General features: G+C 68.1%; 3 protein-coding genes across 3 annotated transcripts in view; 1 reads left to right on the forward strand and 2 right to left on the reverse strand.

Moving 5' to 3' along the window:
• The window catches only part of DMPK (DM1 protein kinase), a 9,263-nt gene extending 6,682 nt beyond the window's left edge, over nucleotides 1–2,581 (forward strand). The window contains 5 exon segments of the mRNA XM_075725400.1: nucleotides 619–752; nucleotides 1,028–1,125; nucleotides 1,631–1,686; nucleotides 1,776–1,856; nucleotides 2,564–2,581. Coding sequence (XP_075581515.1) covers nucleotides 619–752; nucleotides 1,028–1,125; nucleotides 1,631–1,686; nucleotides 1,776–1,856; nucleotides 2,564–2,581 — 387 coding nt within the window.
• Nucleotides 2,582–3,702: 1,121 nt separating this feature from the next.
• Nucleotides 3,703–7,536, reverse strand: DMWD (DM1 locus, WD repeat containing; the record flags this gene model as incomplete). Its single annotated transcript, XM_075725401.1, is given in 7 exon segments — nucleotides 3,703–3,754; nucleotides 3,829–3,869; nucleotides 4,743–5,368; nucleotides 5,371–5,871; nucleotides 5,874–5,913; nucleotides 6,514–6,696; nucleotides 7,225–7,536. Coding segments are annotated over 7 exon segments (1,755 nt in total), but the record flags the coding sequence as incomplete, so codon positions are not given.
• Nucleotides 7,537–8,515: 979 nt separating this feature from the next.
• SYMPK (symplekin scaffold protein) lies at nucleotides 8,516–18,277 on the reverse strand (the record flags this gene model as incomplete). The annotated part of the gene is made up of 24 exons (XM_075725402.1): nucleotides 18,205–18,277; nucleotides 17,707–17,772; nucleotides 17,566–17,619; nucleotides 17,322–17,395; nucleotides 16,921–17,047; nucleotides 16,586–16,835; nucleotides 16,335–16,505; nucleotides 15,770–16,009; nucleotides 14,657–14,811; nucleotides 14,423–14,573; nucleotides 13,236–13,449; nucleotides 12,994–13,144; nucleotides 12,681–12,916; nucleotides 12,355–12,436; nucleotides 12,157–12,270; nucleotides 11,930–12,077; nucleotides 11,698–11,858; nucleotides 11,506–11,614; nucleotides 11,337–11,437; nucleotides 11,141–11,231; nucleotides 10,685–10,786; nucleotides 10,411–10,598; nucleotides 9,465–9,641; nucleotides 8,516–8,605 (listed from the first exon to the last, which is right to left on the reverse strand). Coding segments are annotated over exons 1-24 (3,321 nt in total), but the record flags the coding sequence as incomplete, so codon positions are not given.
• Between the last annotated feature and the right edge of the window lie 900 nt (nucleotides 18,278–19,177).

Genomic DNA, 19,177 nt, shown 5'->3' on the forward strand with positions numbered 1-19,177 from the left:
AATGAGCCCCCCACCCCTTCAGGGGCTCCCCCACCAAACGGGCCCCCCTCCCCCAAGGGGGGGGGACCCCCCCTCAGACCCCCCCCTGCCCACGGGGACGCCCCCTCCCCCGGAAGCAGCCCCCCAAAAAGGGGCCCAGGGGCCCCCCCCGCGGACGCCGCCCCCCGGCTGCGCAGCCCTCCCGGGCACGGAGCCCCCCCGGGCACCCCCCGAGCAGCCGGTACGGGGTGGGGGGGGACACGGGGGGGGGTTCCGGGGTGGGGGGTCCGGGAGGGGCCCGATCCCCGGGGATCCCGGTGCCGGGGGGGGGGGGGGGTGTTCAGTGCCCGGTGGGGGGGTGCCGAGGGGGGGTCCCGGTGCCCAGGGGGGCGGGGGTGTCAGTGCCCGGGGGAAGTCCCAGGGTGGGGGGGGATCCCGGGAGGGGTCGCGGTCCCCGGGGATCCCGGTGTCTGGTGGGGTGGTCCCGGTGTCCGGGCATCCCGGTGCCCCGGCGGTTCAGTGCCCGGTGAGCGGGGGGTGGTCCCGGGGAGGGGCCCAATCCCCGGGGATCCCGGTGCCCGGGGTGGGTCCCGGGGTGGGGGGATCCCGGGGGTCCCCACGCAGACGCGGTTTCCGCAGGCGCGGTCGGAGCCCCCGGAGGAGGCGGGGCCGCTACCGGCGGAGGCGGGGCCGGCGGAGGAGGCGGGGCCGGCGGAGGAGGAGGCGGGGCCAATGCCGGAAGAGGAGCTGCGGGCGGCGCTGGCGGCGGAGCGGCGCGGGCGGGCGGCTGGAGCGGGAGCTGGGGCTGCTGCGGGCGGCGGGGCAGGGGCTGGCCCGGTACGGGGGCACCGGTACCGGGGGGGGCAGCGGGGACCGCGGGTGACAGCGGGGACGGGGCGGGGGCTGCAGGGGGTCCCGAGGGGGGTGTCCCCGGAGGGGGGGAGTGTCCTGGGGGGGCGTGTCCCCGGGGAGGGGGTCCCCGGGGAGGGGGCTTCCGGGGGGGGTGTTCCGCGGGGGTCCCCACCTGACACCCCCCCCCCCCCCCCAGGCGGCTGCAGGAGGCCGAGAGCCGCAACCTGGAACTGGAAGCGAAGCTGCGGCGGCTGCAGAGCCCCCCGCCGGGGCCCGGCCCCCCCCCGCACGAAGGCAAGAACCCCCCCCGGACCCACAACCCCCCCCCCCGGACCCCCAAACCCCCCCTTTGGACCACCACCCCCGCCGAACCCCCAAACTCCCCCAGCCCCCTAAATCCCTCGGGTCCCACCCATATTCCCCCAGGGACCCTCTCCAGCCTCCTTAAAATGTCTTGGGTGCCCCCAACACCCCTTAGCCCCCCCAAATCATTTCCCCCCCTCCCCCGGGCCCCCCCAAAGTCCCTTGGCACAGCTTGGCCCCCCCAATCCCCCTCAGTCCCCTCTGGGTCGCCCCAAATGCCTTGGGTAGCCCTGAAACCCACCCCAGGATGGGGAGGGGGGGTGTCAGGGCCTTGCCCCCTCCCTAAAAGGCGGGGGGGGGGGGGGAAGAAGGTGTTTTGAGGGGGGGATCGGGACCTCATCCTCTCCCCAAAATGGGGGGGGACCCCGAAAAGGGTATTTGGGGGGGGGGGGGGGGGCGTCCAGCCCTGACACCCCCCCCCCCCCTTCACTTGCAGGAGGCACAGGACAGCCCCCCGCCATGATGGCCCCCCCCCCGGAGCCCCCGGTGGACGTAAGGGGGGGCAGGGTTTGGGGGCGGGGTTGGGGGGCTGGTGGGGGTTTGGGGTGCGGGGGTGCTGACGCTCTCTGCTCTCTCCGCAGCCCGGCAGCGTGGGGCCCCCCCGGCTTTTCCGCTCCCCCCTGGGGGTGCCCCTGTCCCAGCACCTCCTGCTCTGGGCCCGGGTACGTGGGGGCTGCGCGGGCTGCGGCCACCGCCACCCCCCGGCCACTGTCACTGCCACCCCGGCCACCGCCACCCCCGGCCACTGTCACCGCCACCCCTGGCCACTGTCACTGCCACCCCGGCCACCGCCACCCCCGGCCACTGTCACTGCCACCCCTGGCGACTGTCACTGCCACCCCGGCCACTGCCACCCCGCCTCCCGGGCACAGCCACCCCCTCCTGGCTGGGACACCCCTGCCCCGGGCACGGCCACCAGCCCCGGGAGGGGACAGCACGCGGCTGGGACACCCCAGCCACGGCCACCACGGGCATGGCCACCACTTGCCACCACCCCGGCCCTGCCACCCCCGGTCCTGCCACCCCACTCACCACCATTTCTCACCCAAGGCCACATCAAACCAGGCCATGTGCCGCCCCACACCCCCACCCGCTGCAGCCACCCCCAAATCGGGGGGGAAGGGGGGGGCCCCGGGGGGGTTGGGGGGTGCCAGGACCACCGGGGCGCACCCTGACACCCCCCCCACCCCACCCCAATCTCCAGGTCCCCCGCACCGGTGCTGCCAAGGACTGCCTGCTGCTCTGCGCTGCCGGCCTGCGCCCCCCCGCCCCCCCCGGGGACGCCCCCCTAAGGGGGCACCCAGGAGCCCGGGCTCACCAGCACCCCTGTTCTTGCACTTGATCCCCCCCCCTCCCCCGCACCCCCCAGCGCGGGGGGGGACCCTGACACCCCCCCCCACTGTACAAAGCCCCCCCAGACCCCCTGGGCACGGCGGGGGGGGGGGGGGGGGGGGCGCCGTCGCCCCCATGACCGGCAAGGAGGGGCGCCGGGTCCCGACCCCACCCCGGGGTGGCTGGGTGGGGGGTACCCACCCCCCCCTCATGCCACCCTGGGGACCCCCGGGGCACCCACTGCCCCCCGCTAGTAATTTATTTGTAGGGATGCCCCACATTTGCACTAAGCCCCCCATTATTTATACCCCCCCCCAGTTTTTTGCCCCCCCCCCCGCACCCCAGCTTCTTGCCCCCGTTTTTTTGTGCCCCTCCCCCCATCCCCCCCGTTTTTTTGCCCCCCCCCCCCCCCCCGGGGAGATGAGAATAAAGTTGTGTTTGTGCACCTGGGCTCTGCATGGGGGGGACACGTGGGGACCCCAGTGCCCCCGGGAACACACACACACATGTGTCCCCATCCCCTGCCAGGCCTGGGGGATGTGGGGACAGCAGAGCTGTCATGTCCCCATGTGCCACCCACTGTGTCCCCAAGCATCACCCATCATGTCCCCATGTGTCAGCCATCGTGTCCCCATCATGTCCCCAGTCCACCCCTGTGTCCCCAAGTATCACCCATCATGTCCCCAAGCTGTCCCCAGTCCATGTGTCCCCACATGTCACCCATCACATCCCCATCATGTCCCCAGTCTGCCCCTGTGTCCCCACGTGTCACCCATCATGTCCCCATCGTGTCCCCCATCATGTCCCCATTGTGTCCCCCATCATGTCCCCATCGTGTCCCCAGTGCCAGCACATCCCCAGTCCACCCGTGTCCCCCCCGGGCACCCAGCATGCCCCGCACCCGTCCCCACGTGCAGGGCCCCCCCAGCTTTTCCGCTCCCCCCAGCGTCCCCAACCTCCCCCTGTCCCTGGACACGTCAGGGCCACCCCGGCGTGCGAAAAAAAAAAACGTCTTTAGTATAAATAAGGGGCAGAGCCTGGTGGCCCCGCGGGGCGGCGGGGACATAAAGTGACGAAGGCACGGGATGCCCCGCTGGCGCGGTGCCACCGCCCTGCTGGGGATGGGGGCCGGTGGGCGGCTGTGGGGCTGGCGGGGCGCCTGCCCGCCCGGGGGGCTCAGTAGTACGGGGACGGAGCGATGTCCTCGAGCAGGGCCGGGCGCTGGCACCTGCGGGGGTACGTACGGGTGACGGTGCCACCGGCGGGTGACAGTGACACGGCGGGTGACAGTGCCGGCTATACCACGGTGCCGCTGGGGAGCCGCCATTCTGCGAGGACAGCCCCTGCGAGGGAAGGGGACAGCGGTCACCGAGGCGGGGGAACATGACACGCGCACCCCGGGACCCCCCCACCCCGCACCCCTCCTGGGCCGTTTGGCACTGAGTGGGAATGAACCCCCCCGGGGGGGCCAGGGAGGGGACAGAGGGGACACGGGCGGGTGACAGCAGGCACAGGGACCCCCCACGGCCACCCAGTCCCCCCAACCCCCCGCCTCTGACTCCTCAGGGTGCCAAAGGGGCCCCCCAGGTCCCCCCTAGCCCCCCCAAACCCCCTCTCTGACCCCCCCAGGCTGCTGGTGGAACCCCCAGGCCCCCCCCCCCAAACCCCCAAGTCCCCCCCAGCCCATCACAAAACCCCTCTCCACCCCGCAGGCTGATGATGGGATGCCCTGAGTCCCCCCAAAACCCCCTCTCCAGCCCCTGAAGTACCCCCTAAACCCCCTGACCCCCCAGGCTACCAGTGGGAGCCCCCCAAGTCCTCCCCCAGCACCCCCAAACCCCCTCTCCAACCCCCCAAGTCCCCCAAACCCCCTCTCTGCCCCCTCAGGCTGCTAAAGGGACCCCCCAGGCTGCTGGTGGGACTCCCCAAGTCCCCCCCAAACCCCCTCTCCAACCCAGGCTGCTGATGGGACCCCCTGAGTCCCCCAAAACCCCCTCTGACCCCCCCCCATGTCCACCCCAGCCCCCCAAACCCCCTCTCTGACCCCCCCAGGCTGCTGATGGGACCCCCCAGGTCCCACCCAGCGCCCCCAAACCCCCTCTCTGACCCCCCCAGGCTGCCAAAGGGACCCCCAGGTCCCCCCCAAACCCCCTCTCTGACCCCCCAGGCTGCTGACGGGCCCCCCCAAACCCCCTCCCTGCCCCCCGCACACTCACAGCCTTGCCGGGCCGTGCCCAGGTGCAGATGAGTCCCTCCTGGCAGGCGGTGACGATGCAATCCTCCAAGAAGAGCAGCACCGTCAGCCGCTCGTGGGCGATCTTCTTGCAGACGAGGGGCTCCAGCAGCGGCACCTCGTGAATGCGGGGGCAAAGCGCCGTCCCCAGCACCTTGGCCGTATCCAGCCGTCCCCGGGATCCGGCACCGCCAGGAGTTTTCTCCCCACTCCGACTGATGTTGCCCAAACTGTGGTAACGTTTGTGCTCTTTTTCGGAGCTGGAGGGCCCCTTACGTTCTTGCAGCGTTAACGTGGCGAAGCGACCGACGCTGAGCGCCGGGGGGACGTCAGGTGGGGGGCCGCGGGCTGAGCCTGTCCCTGCTGGCTGCGGGAGGCTGTTGGAGCGGGAGAGTGAGCGGGGCAGCCCCGGCACGGGAACGCTGGCTTCTGACGATCCGGTGAGGGTACGGGTGCGGGAGAGGGGTGGCCGAGGGTAGAGGACATCCTCGGTCAGGTCCCAGAGGCAGAACTGGGTGTCCTGGCCGGCCGAGCCGAAGCGGTAGGTGACGGCGGGGGAGCGGCGGACGAGGGGATTGGGGGGCTCGTCCTCCTCCTCGCCCCCGCTCAGCTCGGGGGGCTGGGGGCCTGCGCCGCCCCGGTGAAGGGATCGAAGGCCACGGCGTTGACCCAAGACTTGTGACCGTGACCTCGGGCCACCACCCGCCCCTCAGCGAAGGACCAGACTGTCACCAGGTCATCCTCGCCGCCCGTCACCACGTAACGCCCATCGGGGCTCCAGCAGACGCAGAGCAACCCCCCAAAATAACTCTTCATCATCCCCTGCAGCAGCATGGAGTCAAAGTGGAAGACACGCAGGCAACCATCCTGGCTGACGCAGGCCAGCGAGCGCCCGTCCGGCGAGAAGGCGAATTCATTGAGGGCCCCCTCGCCCACTGCCCATTTGAGGAGGGGGTTTCGGGGGGTCTTGCTCTTACAGGCGAAGACGCTGAAGCCCTCGCCCTGTGTCAGGAGGTTGTACTGGGGGGCTGCGGCCCCGCAGGGCTGCTCGGCATCATACAGGTAGAGGTGGCCACTGGCGTGGGAGGCCAGGAAGAGCCGCTCCGTCTCCGCAGCCATTTGACGAATGTCACCTTTGTCTTGTCGATCAGGCGCTGCGGGGGGGGGAAAAAGGGGAGTCAGGGCGGGGCGGGATTGGGCCCCTGGGCACGTCTGGGGACACAGATTGGCAGCACGGTGCAGCCGCGGGGCGTCGCTGAGGGCAGAGCCCGAACCAGCACGTTTGGGGACGCAATGGGCACGTTTGGGGACACGAGTGAGGGCCGTGGCACCACGCTGGGTTGTCACTAACAGCAAAGGCAAACCAGGGACATTTGGGGACTCAAATCAGGGCACTTAGGGACCTGAATCAGTGTCACGGCACAGCCCGGAGGCGTCGCTGAGGGCAAAATCCAAACCAGCACGTTTGGGGATACAAGTGAGGGCCCCAGGGTGTCACTAAGGGCAAAACCAAAAAAAGGACATTTGGGGACACAAATCAGTGTCACGGCGCAGCCCCAATTCCCCGTACGGCGCGGCCATCGCGGGCCCCTAATGAAGCCAGCCCCTAATGACTGCTGCCCTGGGAAAGCCACTGTCTCGTGGGGGGAAACCTTGGCCCTTCCGGCATCTCTCCACGTCTGACCGCCAGCGTGGCAGTGGCTCCCGAGGTGAGGGGTGGGCTCCCTTTGGCCCCCCGTGCGGGCGGGGCTCACCTCCTCGTTAAAGAGCTTGCTAGTGTCCTTCTTAACGAGGTCGAGGTACTGGACCTGCCCGGCCGAGAAGCCCACCAGGAGGGCGATGGTGTCGTCGGCAGCAGTGAACTGGTTGAAATCGTGGCACGTCGGCTGCGTCCCCTTGTAAATGCGTTTGTCGATGGGTTTGTGCAGGTCCAGCGACTGCGGGAGGGGGACGGGGACGTCACCGAGGGGGGGACACGTCACCCCCACGCCCACCCCGGTGCCGCGGGGAGGGTCCTTGTCACAGTCACGCCACTGCCTGGCTCGTCCTGGGCCAAACACCCCCCAGGGCAAGGCCCCAGTGCCACCACAAATGGTCCCCGGGGTCACCGTCCCTGTCCCCTCTGTCCCTGTACCTGCTGTCCCCGTTAGTGTGTGGCTCCTGGGGGGCCGGGGTCACTGTTACCAGCCCCAGCGCCGTCATCCCCACTGTTCCCGTTAGCAGGCGGCTCCCGGGGGCCACCGTTACCGGCCGCGGTGTCCCCGTGCCTGCCCTCGCTGGACCCAGCCCCCCCCAGTACCAGCCCTACGACCCCTTCAACGGCCCCGGCGTCACCGCCACCCACGGGGACCCGCCGGCCCCCTGCCCGCCCCCGTGCCCCCAGCACCCCCGTCAGCGAGCGGCCCCCTCCCCAGGCCCGGTGCCCCGGTTCTGCCCCCGCCCCGAGGCCCCAGTTCCCCCGTTACCCGGCGGCTGCCGCGCCCACCGGAGCCGGCCCCGCCGTAGAAGTAGAGCTCACGGCCCAGGTTGAAGCAGACCCGGCTGCGCTCGGCCAGGCCCCCCGGTTCCTCGGCGGGCGGCAGCGCCAGCCGCACCATAGACAACCGCACCGGCGGCAGCGCGGCCGGGCCCGGGGAGGCGGCGGCTGCGGCGGGCCCCGGGCCGGCGGCGGGTGGGGAGGGCCCGGGGGCGGCGGCGGGGCCGGCGCGGGGCCGGGGCTCGGGGCCCAGCAGCCGGTAGGAGCCCTCGCGGGTGCGGAACTGGCTCTTGAGCTCCAGGGGCTGCGCCGGGAGCGCCGCGGGGCCCTCGCCCGCCCCCAGGGCCGCCGCCGCCGCCGCCATCTTCCCGCCGGAAGGGCGTCACCACGCGCCGGAAGCGCCCCGCCCGCCGCCATGGCAACGCGCTGAGTCACGCCAGGCCCCGCCCCCGAGGCGCCGAAACCCCGCCCCCGGATCAGGCCCCGCCTCCCCGAGACGCCGAAACCCCCGCCCCCCCCGCCTCAGCTGCAGCCGCGCCCCCTGCAGGGCACCCTGAGCGCCGCAGGGTGCCCCCACCCCGCAGGGGGGGCCTGAGGGTGCCCCCCAAAAGCAGACACAGCCCCAGAGCTGCTCCCACACCTTTATTGAGCACGGCCCCCCCAGGGTGCTGGGGGGGGGGGGGGCCACGCACCACCCCCCCCTTAGCCCTCTGCTGGCCCTGGGGGGGCTTCGGGTGCTCCCCCGGGGGGCACCTCGGGGCTCTGGGTCCCAGGGGGGGGTGGCTCCGAGGAGGGGGGGCTGCTGGGGGCCGCCTCGGCTGGTGGGGGCCCCGCTGGGGTGGGCTCTGTGCCAGCAGGGGGGTCCTGGAGAGAGAAAGGGGGGGTTAGACATGGCCCCCCCACACACACGAGGGGGCACACAGGGTGCTGGGGGGGGGTGCATACCTTGGGGGGGGCCGCAGGGGGGTCGAGGGTGGTGTCAGGGGGGGACCCGGCCCCCCCCGAGCTCTCCTCATCCTCGGGGACGCTGATGAAGATGGGGGGGGTCTCGAGGTCAGCCCCCCCCAGGTCAGGGGATGCCTCGGAGGGGGGGGCCCCTGCGCTGGGTCCCCCCCCCGGGGCCGGGGGCCCCGCCTTCCCCTTGGCCTCCTCCTCACTCACCCGCTTTGGGGGCTTCTCCTGGGGGGCACAGGAGGGCATGAGGGGGGGTCCCCGCCTCGCCCCGTGCCCCGGGGGGGCCGGGGGCACCCCGATACCCCCCCTCCTGCCCCGCATGCCCCCACCTCTCCGGGCGGCCCCTCGCGGGCGTCAGGCTCGTGGCGGGCTGAGGCCTCCAGGATGGCCATGGTGGAGAGGGGGATGTGGGCTTGCTGGGGGGGGGACACGGGGGTCAGTGGGGGGGACACAGCCACCCCCATCCCCCGAGTCACACCCCCCCAGTGCATGGAATCATCGAATCATGGAATCGTTTAGGTTGGAAAAGACCTTGAAGATCATCCAGTCCAACCATTAACCTACACTACCAAGTCCACCACTAAACCAATTAAGAGCAGAGTCATAATTAATTTTGTGTTTCCTGGCTCGGTAGCTGGATTATTTTTTAATGAAAGGAAAATGAGGAATCACTAAGGCTGGAAAGGACCTCTAAGAGCATCAGTCCAACCATCAACCCAACACCACCGTGCCCACTAAACCATGTCCCCAAGTGCCACGTCCACACGGGTTTTGAAGCCCTCCAGGGCTGGGGACTCCCCCACCTCTCTGGGCAGCCTGTTCCAATGTGTGACCGCTCTTTCTGTGAAGAAATTTTTCCTAATATCCAATCTAAACCTCCCCTGACACAACTTGAGGCCATTTCCTCTCATCCTATCACTTGACACTTGGAAGAAAAGACCAGCCGCTCCCCACCAGCCCTGTGCTCCAGACCCTTCCCCAGCTCCGTTGCCCTTCTCTGGACACGCCCCAGCACCCCAATGTCCTTCTTGGAGTGAGGGGCCCAAAACTGGACACAGCATTCCAGGTGTGGCCTCACCAGCGCCGAGCACAGGGGCACAATCACCTCCCTGCTCCTGCTGGCCACGCTATTCCTGACACAAGCCAGGATGCTGTTGGCCTTCTTGGCCACCTGGGCACACTGCTGGCTCACGTTCAGCCGCTGTCAACCAGCACCCCCAGGTCCTTTTTGGCCGGCAGCTTCCCAGCCAGCATCACGCACGTCCCCCGTGTCACCTGGTGCGGGGTGAGAGCCCGGACGTGGCTGAGCAGCGGCTCCCGCAGCTCGGGGCACTTCTCGAAGATGGCAGCCAGCTGTGGGGGGGGCAGCTGCAGCACCACCTGGAAGGACTGGGGCTTCGTGCGCTGGCAGCACTTGATGAAGCCCTCCCACACCTTGGGGTACTTCCACACCTGGGGGGCAGACAGGGGTCAGGGGGGCCCCTGGGGGCACCCCCCCGGCCCTGGCACCCGGGGGTGCCAGGGGCAGCAGCGGCTGCCCCCCATGGACAGCAGCGGGGGGGACACAATGGTGGGACACCCCCCACCCAGGGACAGTGGGACAGGATGGACAGACAGCCGCAGGGACAGACACCCTGGGCTGTGACACCCGGGGACAACAGGACAGGACATACACCTGGGGACACCAGGACAGACAGACACCCAAAGGGACAGACACCCCCACCAAGACACCTGGGAACACCAGGATGGGACAGACAGACACCCAGAGTGACAGACACCTGGGGACCCCCGGGACAGTGGGATGGGACTGACAGACACTCACAGGGATAGGATGGACAGACACCCTGGGCTGTGACACCCAGGGACAGTGGGACAGGACAGACAGACATCCAGAGAGACAGACGCCTGGGCTGTGACACCCAGAGACAGGGGGATAGGATTGACAGACACCAGGAGAGGACGGACAGACACCCCTACAAAGACACTCGGGGACACTGGGCCAGGACAGACAGACACCCAGACACACAGACACCCCCACCAAGCCACCTGGGGACAGCGGGACAGGACAGACAGGCACCCAGAGGGACATCAGGACAGGGTGACCAGACTCCCCCCCAGTGACAGACAGCCGGGGACCCGCAGGGGGAACAGCCAACCAGCTCGAGGGAACCAGCAGACCCCTCCCCGAGGAGGGGCTGGACAGACAGATGGACAGCCAGACCTGCTTCATGATGAGGCGGGAAAGGATGTTCATGACGAAGCCGCCGAGGCGGGGGTACATGGTGAGGGCCTGGATGACGGTGCGCATGAGCAGCATGGGCAGCGGGCTCTGCTCCATCAGCTGCTGCATCACCACCGCCAGCACCTCCGAGGTGTAGACGTTGCGCTCGGCGAAGCAGAGGTTGGTGGCTGCGAGGGGGCAGGGGGGGTGACAACGTGTCCCCGCCCGGCGCCCGGTGTAGTCCCCCCCAACCCGTCCGGCCCTCGGCACCCACCCTTGATGATGGACTTCATGTCACACTTGGAGGAGTCGATGTTGTGCAGGGCGATCAGCAGCTCCCCCGGGTTGAGCGGGGACACGGCCGAGGTGCCGTCACCTGCGAGGGGACAACAGAGGGGTGGCCCCGGCCCTCAGGGTGCTTGGGGTGGGGACAGGGACCAGGTACCAGGTCCTGCATCCCACCCCGCGGTGGCCCCGGAGGTGAGGACCATCCCTGGGGTCAGCCCGTGGCCCTGCAGCCATTCCCAGGGAGGTGCCATGTCCCATGTCCCACCCCAGGGTGCCCCGTGTCCCCACAAGCAGGCACTGGGACTGTCCCCAGGGTGTCCCACCCCAGGGTGTCCCATGTCCCACCCGAGGGGGGCCCCGTGTCCCCACAGCGGGCACTGGGACTGTCCCCAGGGAGGTGCCAGGCTCTGTGACCTGTCCCAGGGCTGTCCCTGTCCCCTACCATGCTGCGTCCCCAGCAGGCGGTTGAAGACCTCCTTGACCACGATGGGGTTGAGCTTGATGAGTTTGGGCAGCGCCTGGATCACCTCTTTCTGCACCCAAAACGGCAGCGCTCAGGGGGGGACACGAGGGGAGGGGACAGGGAGGGAGGGGACAGACACGAGGGGAGGGGACACAAGGGGAGGGGACACTCGGACCTTCTCCAGCCCGTTGAGGACAGGGATGAGGAACCTCACGTCCGGCAGCCGCTTGTGATAGAGGTCACGGACCCTCTTCACCAGCTCGGGCGAGGGAGGCACTGCCGGGAGGGGGTGGCACGTCACCGTGGGTCGCGTGCCACCCCGCCGCGTCCCCCCCCGCCCCTACCTTTGTCCGTCAGGCTGTGCAGGCAGCGCGTCACCAAGGTCTCGGCTCCCTTGGGGCAGTTCTCCACCAGCAGCAGCAGCTCGGGCGAGTTCATCCCCATCCCGCGGATCTACGGGAAAGCCACCGCCGGCGTCACCGGGCCACCGCGCCCCCCCCCCCCGCCCCCCCCGTCCCCTCCACCGCGGGTCTCACCGGCTGCTCGATGACCCGCAGGACGGTGCGCTTGATGTCAGCGATGGCCTCGGTGTAGACGGAGGCCAGCTCGTGGATGAGCTTGTGGTTGTGGGGCAGCAGCGCCAGGTAGAGGTAGAGGCACTGCTTGATGGTCTCCTCCGTCCACGGCGCCGCCACCTCTGTGTCACACACGGCGTCACCAGAGCCTGGGGACCTCCCCAGCGGGAGCCGCCCCGTCCCCAAAACTCACCTGTGTCCTTGTCGGCCCCGAAGAGGACGGAGGGCGGGTTGGGGTGCACCAGGAGCTGCAGGTAGTTGAGAGCGAACTTCTCCACGTACTCCCGCAGCTGGTCCTTCTCGTACATGCGCTTGATGAAGAGCAGGGCCTGCTGGCGGACCTGCGGGGCGGCCCCGTGTCACCGGCGCGGGGACAGGAGCATCCCCTGCGGCGCTGGCGGCCAAGCCCCGCGCCGGTACCTTGTCCTTCTCATGGGAGCTGAGGTCCAGCAGGACGTGGAGGTACTGGAACTGCCGCGACGGCCGCTTGAAGATGAGGTCGCGCAGCGTGGACATGCCCAGGTAGGTCCGGCTCTGCAGGACGGACGGCGGTGAGGGACACCGGGGCTCGTCCCCGTGTCCCTAACCCTGCGGGTCCCCAACAGCGCCGGTCCCCACCTCATCCTCGCAGTACTTGCGGATGACCTCCAGTGCGCTCTCGGTGATCAGCGGCGCCTCCAGCACCACTTTCGTGAAAATCCTGCCGGGAAACGGATGTCATTAGGGTGGGGACGCCACCGGGGTGCGGACACACGTGGGCAACCCTAGGGACCGTCTGGAGGGATGTCCATGGCCCGAGAGCTGCGGCTCCCACCCCGCTGGCTCTCCAGAGCCCGGCGAAGCGGCTGGAAGCACCATCCCATCCCCGGTGGCACCGACCCGTCCCCGGTGGCACCGTTCCATCCCTAGTGACACTGTCCCGTCCCCGGTGACACCGTCCCTACCCGTCCTTCTGGTCGGGCTTCTCCTGAAGGCCGGCGAGGAGCCCGATGAGACACTCGTCATAGCGCTCCAGGCTGCCGGCGGGGAAGCGGCTCAGGTAGGCGTTGTACTCCTGGAACAGCCAGGCGAAGGCCAGGTCCAGGCGGCCACGGATGTCATCGAGGATGAAGGCCAGCACCTCACCCTTCAGCGGCACCTCGAACTGTGTCACCAGCGAGGCCAGGATCTTCACGCGGGCCTGCCGGGCAAGACAAGAGGGTCTGGGTGAGATCTAAGGGGGGGCTCACCTGAACGCCAGGGGGGTGCTGGGCGTACCTGGGCAGCCCCACTGCAGGCGACGGCACGCTCGGCACGCAGGATGCGCTTGACGGCGCTGAGCTTCAGCTTCTCCATCTGCGTGTCGCTCAGCGGCTTGAGGACGTCGCCCAGGCGGAAAACCTTCTTGCGGCCGCCGGCGCCCGCCAGTCTTGGAGAAGGAAAGGGATGGGGGGAAAAAGGGTCCGTCAGCACCCATGGGTGCTCCCCCGTGGGAGCGGGGGGCCGCGGCTGGGGCTCACCGGGGCTGCGTGGCCGGGATGATGGGCTCAGGGCGACGTTTGGCTTGTGGGGCTTCCTCTTCCAGCAGGTTGGCGGCCGAGCCTTGGGCGCCCAGCACTGAGATGGCCTGGCCCTGGGCCAGCGCCGACAGCCGCCGCTTGATTACCACGCTCTCCGGCTTGGCCGCCTTCTCCTCCTTCGGCTCCTCCTTCAGGTGCTTCGTCTGCTCCACGCCTGAAACGGTGCGACAGAGGCGCCTGACTCCTTGCCGCACCTTGGTTCGGGCTAAGGAGCAAGCGGCCTCGCGGCGAACCTGCGAGCTGGAAAGCTCCCGGCTCACGTACAGGGGAGCAAAGGTGTCAAAGATGTATTTCGAAAGGTGGTTTCAAAAGCCAAAAATGCAAGGTAACCTAAGCACAGAACACGGTACCAGCGCTAAAACGAAGACAAGCGTCTTGCCTACACGACTGGGTAGCAGCCAACTGCTTCGCTCTATAAACGCTACCATCAGGATGGGCCCAGCTGGAGCCCTCCCAGAATGGCAGCTGGCTGCACGCCGGGTGGCTCGCCCCTCGAGCACGGACGCCTCTCAAGGTTTGGGATCCTTTACCGAGACGCAGAGATCCCTTACCTGCAACAGATCCTCGGCACGTCGCCAACAGCGTGCCAAATTAATACTAATGAAACGCTACTTGTCCACATAGCTACTTGATATTATCACAAATGTTATACAGATAATTCCGTGAGACGTAAACCGTTGACCAAGCCTGAGGCTAAGACGGGACCTGGCCGCACCCAGGCCCCATAAAGAGTTTAGAAAGCAAAGGGGCCCAGTCTGAACCTCATGACTCAATGGGACGGTCCTTACTCTGCGCCTCTGGTCTCTGGGTGAACCATTCTAACCTGATTCTAACTCCATTTTCCCTTGCGTGTTGCTTCTGTGCAGTAATTAATAAGGTCAGCCTCGCCACCAAACTTAACGGCCCTTGCCAAACCGCTGTTAAACTGCGCTAACCTCCCTCCAACTTCTCAAACCCTGTCAAATTCTTATTCTACCTCGATAAAACCTATCACTGGTTCACTCTTTCAAGTGAGGTGCATCACCCATGACAAACGGGGAGGGGCGGGTGGGCGAGCACCCCGAAAAAGCACTGCCGTGGAGGGAAAGGGGGGACACACGCACACCCACCCGCCGGTCCCCGCTCACCCGGGCCCAGCCCCGCCGCCGTCATCTGGGTGGCCATGAGGCGGGAGAGGTGCTTGATCTGCGCCTCGGTGCCGGCCGACTCCACGGGTGTGTAGGTGGCCTGGAAGGATGCAGGCATGGCCTCGGGCAGGTACACCATGCTGATCAGCACCTGCAAAAAGGGGGGACACCGCCTTAGAGCCCCCCCAAAAGAGACGCATCCCCCCTCCCAGTGCCGCATCCCCAGCCCCTGACCAGGTTGGCGACGTTCTCCGGGGTGAGCAGCGGCTGCAGAAACTCGGCCGTGATGTCCGTGTCTGAGGGGACGCTGGCCTGGCCGGCAGCTTTGGGCGCTGCCACCGTTGTTGGCTCTAGGTCCTTGTCCTCATCATCCTCACCCAGGGGGGGCTCTGCCAGGATGGGGGTCAGTGTCCCCCGCAGGTCCCCAGGGGGGCCGATCGGCCACTGCCAGCAGTGGGGGGATGTGGGGGGGGTCTGTTGTGCCACCGATGGTCCCCAGGAGAGGATTGGGAGGACCCCAGGAGAGGACTGGGAGCTCCTGGGGGGTGATTCATACCACCACCCTTCCCCAGAAGAGGATTAGGAGGACCCCAGGAGAGGACTGGGAGGTTTTGGGGGATGTTTCATGCCACCACCCTTCCCCAGGAGGGACTGGGAGGACCCTGAGGGGCACTGGGAGGACCTCAGGGGTGTTTCACGCCACCACCCACCCCCAGTGTGACCAGGAAGGGACTGGGAGGGGCACTGGGAGGACCTGGGGTGTGTTTAATGGAACCACCGGTCCCCAGGAGGGACTGGGAGGACCCTGAGGGTGCACCATGCCACCACCACTTACGCATGTCCAGTGTGCTCAGGGGGGAACTGGGAGGACCCCAGGAGGGACTGGGAGGACCCGGAGGGCATTTAATGCCACCACCCGTCCCCAGGAGAAACCAGAAGACCCCGGGTGGCACCAGGATGACCTTAGGGGGGTGTAATGTTACCACCTTAGGGGGGGGTGTAAGGTCACCGCCTGTTCCAGGGGGACACTGGGAGGACCCTGAGGGGCACCAGGAGGACCTGAGCAGCATTTAATGCCACCACCTGCATGGTGCAAGGACTGGCAGGGCCCTGGGAGGACTCCAAGGGTGCCTAGTGTCACTGTGTGTCCCCAGCAAGGACTGGGAGGACACTGGGTGGCACTGGGAGGACCTTGGGAGGGTTTTAAGGCCACCACCTGTCCCCCATGTCCCCAGGAGGGCACCAGGAAAACCTGAGGGGCATTTAATGCCCCTGAGGGAGCTGGGAGGGCCCTGAGGGTGCGTAGTGCCACCGGGGAGGGGACAACGGTGACACCCTGGCTCTCACCAATCTTCATCTTCTTGAGGGCAGCATCGGGCTCGTCGCGGGGTCGTTTGCGGGTGTCGCGGGGGCTAGGCATGCTGCGGGCGATCTCGGCCTGTTGGGTGCCCAGGTCGACGAGGAGGGTGGTGATCTGGGGCTGGAAGTCCCCTGAGGACGGGTGCCGCAGGACGCTCAGGAGGTGCAGCTTCAGGTTCTTACGGACGCTGCTCACCTGCGACTTGGCCAGGGTAGGGGGCAGGTTGGCTGCAAAGGGATGGGGGGGACATGGCGTTAGGGACGCTTGGGGACACGGGACAGCCAGGTCCACGGGGACACCATGGTTTGGGTGGCGTTGGGGTCTGCTGCACCCAAGAGGGTGGGTGTGAGGCTGGGTCCTCGGTTGAGAGGGAAGGTGGGTGCTCCAGAAGCAGGACCGAGGACGCCTGGGTCCCTGCAGGGACCTTGGAGATCGAGGAGTCCCCAGGGCAGCAGGACGAGCCCGGGACACCCCCCGCCCCGTGAGCGCTGCGGGGACTGGACGGCGCCGGGGATGTTCCATTTCCACGGGTGACAGTGACACCGCGTTTACCGTGGAGGGTCTCGTAGGCTTGGATGACCTCAGCCATGAACATGGGGCGCTGGCGGGCGATGGTGGCCAGGGAACCCAGCGCGGCCGTCAGGTTGATGCTGGAGATGGCCGGGTGCACCATGAACTTGAGGAGCTGCTCCAGGGCAGCCTTGCCCTCCTCCCACAGCACGTCTGCAGGGACACAGGGGACGCTCAGCTGGGTGCCCCCCCTCTGGGAGGGGACCCCGCCGCCCCACGCCCGCCGGCCTCACTGTATTTGATGTAGGGGTGGTCCTTGGGGATGCGCTCGAGGCTGATGTCGTTCTCGTGACGCTTGGGGACGTCGGAGTCGGCCATGCGGGGCGAGAGTGTGATGATGAGCCCCTCCACGAACTTGATGGCGTGGGTGCGGATGCCATCGTTGTCCGAGTCGAGGAGGAGGATGATGTCGCTGGCCATGGCCGCCATCATCTCCCAACAAGCCTCCTGCAGCTCACTGATCACTTTCGACTTCACCATCCACTGCGGGCAGGGAGGGGTTAAAGCCAGCCACCTGCTCCCCCAGCACCCATGGGTGCCCCCCCTGCCAGCCCCAGGGGTGCCTCACCTGCAGGGCCACCTTGTAGAGCTGGGTCATGGTGAGGATGGCCTTCTTCACCACGTTGACATTCTCGTCCTTCAGCAGCATGTTGAGGTTGGCGATGAGCTTCAGCAGCAGCTCGATGTCCCGCTTGCTGCAGGGGGGGATGCAAATTGGGGGACACACACACAAAATGGGTGCTCCCCCATCCACAGGATGGCCCCCGGGAGAAGGGGGTGCTCAGCACCCACCTCTCCTCCTGCCCGCTGTGTCCCCAAAAGCCTGGATGGGGCAGATCTGTCACAGGGGACACCGCCACGCACCCCCAGGGCCCGGGAGCAGGTGCTCGGCACCCCCCACCCCCCGCGGGGTGACGCCCAACCCCCCAGGTGGGTGCTGAGCCCCCCTTGGACCTCCCCCCACCTTACCAGGCCTCCTCAATGAAGCCCACCACGAACTTCCGCACCTCGATGGACTTGTCGGCCTGGAAGGCGATGATCTCCTGGAGGGGGGACATGGGGTGGCTCAGCACCAGGATGGATCCATCCCAGCCCCCCCTGGATCCGTCCCAACACCCCCCGGATCTGTCCCAACGCACCCCAAGATCCATCCCAATGCCCCCCAAGATCTGTCCCAATACCCCCCCAGATCCATCCATACGTCCCCGCTCACATCCAAGAAGTTGTCCAGCAGCGTGGGGTCCTTGTTGATGATCAGTTCCTGCACCTGGGGACAGAGGGACGCAGTGGGGACACGGTGGGGACACGGGGACGGCCCCCCCCGCCCTGCTGCAGGGTGCGGCCACCGGCTCACCTGCTTGAGGATGGTGATCTTGGAGTCGTTGCTGATCAAGGCCGCCTGGTTGAGCAGATCCACCACCTGCGGGGCCCAGCGCAGTCCCGGGGGACACCGTGGGTCCGCGTCCCCTGTCCCCCCCACTGGATCCCCGCGACGTGGCCCCAGACCGGATCCAACCCCCCCCCTTGGCCACTGCATTCCCCTGGAGATCACCGCAACCAGATCCCCAGGGGGGTGAATCCTGCCCCCCCTCCTGGTGATCCACCCCTCCTCCTTCCCCAGATCCCAGGAATCCTGCCCCCTGCCGATCCTGGGGACCCTGTGCCTGCCCCCATCCCGGAGATCTTGGGGATCCCAGGGATCCTGCCCCCACCCCCCTGGGATCCTCCCCACCCCCATGGATCCCAGGGATTCCCCCCCCGCCCCGATCCTGGGGATCCCGCCCCTCCCCCTGATCCCAGCCCCCCCCCCCCAGTGGATCCCGGGATTCCCCGGGGCGGATCCCAGCCCCACCCGCTCAGAGGTGCTCATGCCATCGCTGCCACACTCCTCCTCGCTGAAGAACTGGGAGGCCACGCTCATGCGGGGGCTGGGGCCCTCAGCCCCCCCCGGCCCCGCCATGGCCCTGTCCTGGGGGGCAACAACGGCGTCACACCCCACACCCCCCATACGGCCCTGCCCCGCGCTATAGGGCCCCCCGTGGTGCCCTGTATGGCACCCGGGGTGCGCTATAGGGCCCCCAGCTCATCCCAAATGCCCCATATGGCCCCAGAATGCTCTATATAGCCCAGAGATGCCCTGTATGGCCCAGAGAAGCCCTGCACAGACCCTGGGAAGCACTATATGGGCCCTGGATACTCTACACAGCCCAGAAATGCCCTGTATAGCCCCTACGATGCCCTATACAGCTCAGAGACGATCCATACAACCCCTACGATGACCTATACAGCTCAGACGCCCCATACAGCCCCTGCCATGCCCTATGCGGCTCAGAGATGCCCCATACAGCCCACGGATGCTCTATACATGCTAGAGATGCCCTATACAGCCCCAGAGACGCTCTATACGGCCCAGAGATGCCCCATAGAGCCCCTGCGATGCCCTATACGGCCCCAGGATGCTCTATACGGCCCAGAGACGCCCACACACCGCCCAGGCCCTTACGCAGCACCCTCCCACCCCCACCGCCACCCCTACAGGCACCTATAGCTCCCCGCACCCCCCCGACCTCCTCTTCCCTACAGAGCCCCAATTCCGCCCCCCCCCCCGCGACCTCACACGGCCCCCAGGGCCCTATTGAGCCCCCCCCCCCCCCAGCCCCACCGCCCCGGGCCCCGCCCGCCCCCTGCACGCGGCGCGGGGCCCCTTGGAGCCCCCGGGGCCACACAGACCCCGCCCCCCCCCGCAGGCCCCTATAGAGCCCCTATAGAGCCCCTATAGACCCCCGCCCCCCCCCCCTCCCGGCCCCTATGCAACCCCCATCCCC

The sequence above is a fragment of the Pelecanus crispus genome, chromosome 30, assembly GCF_030463565.1.
Source record: "Pelecanus crispus isolate bPelCri1 chromosome 30, bPelCri1.pri, whole genome shotgun sequence".
NCBI lineage: Eukaryota > Metazoa > Chordata > Aves > Pelecaniformes > Pelecanidae > Pelecanus > Pelecanus crispus.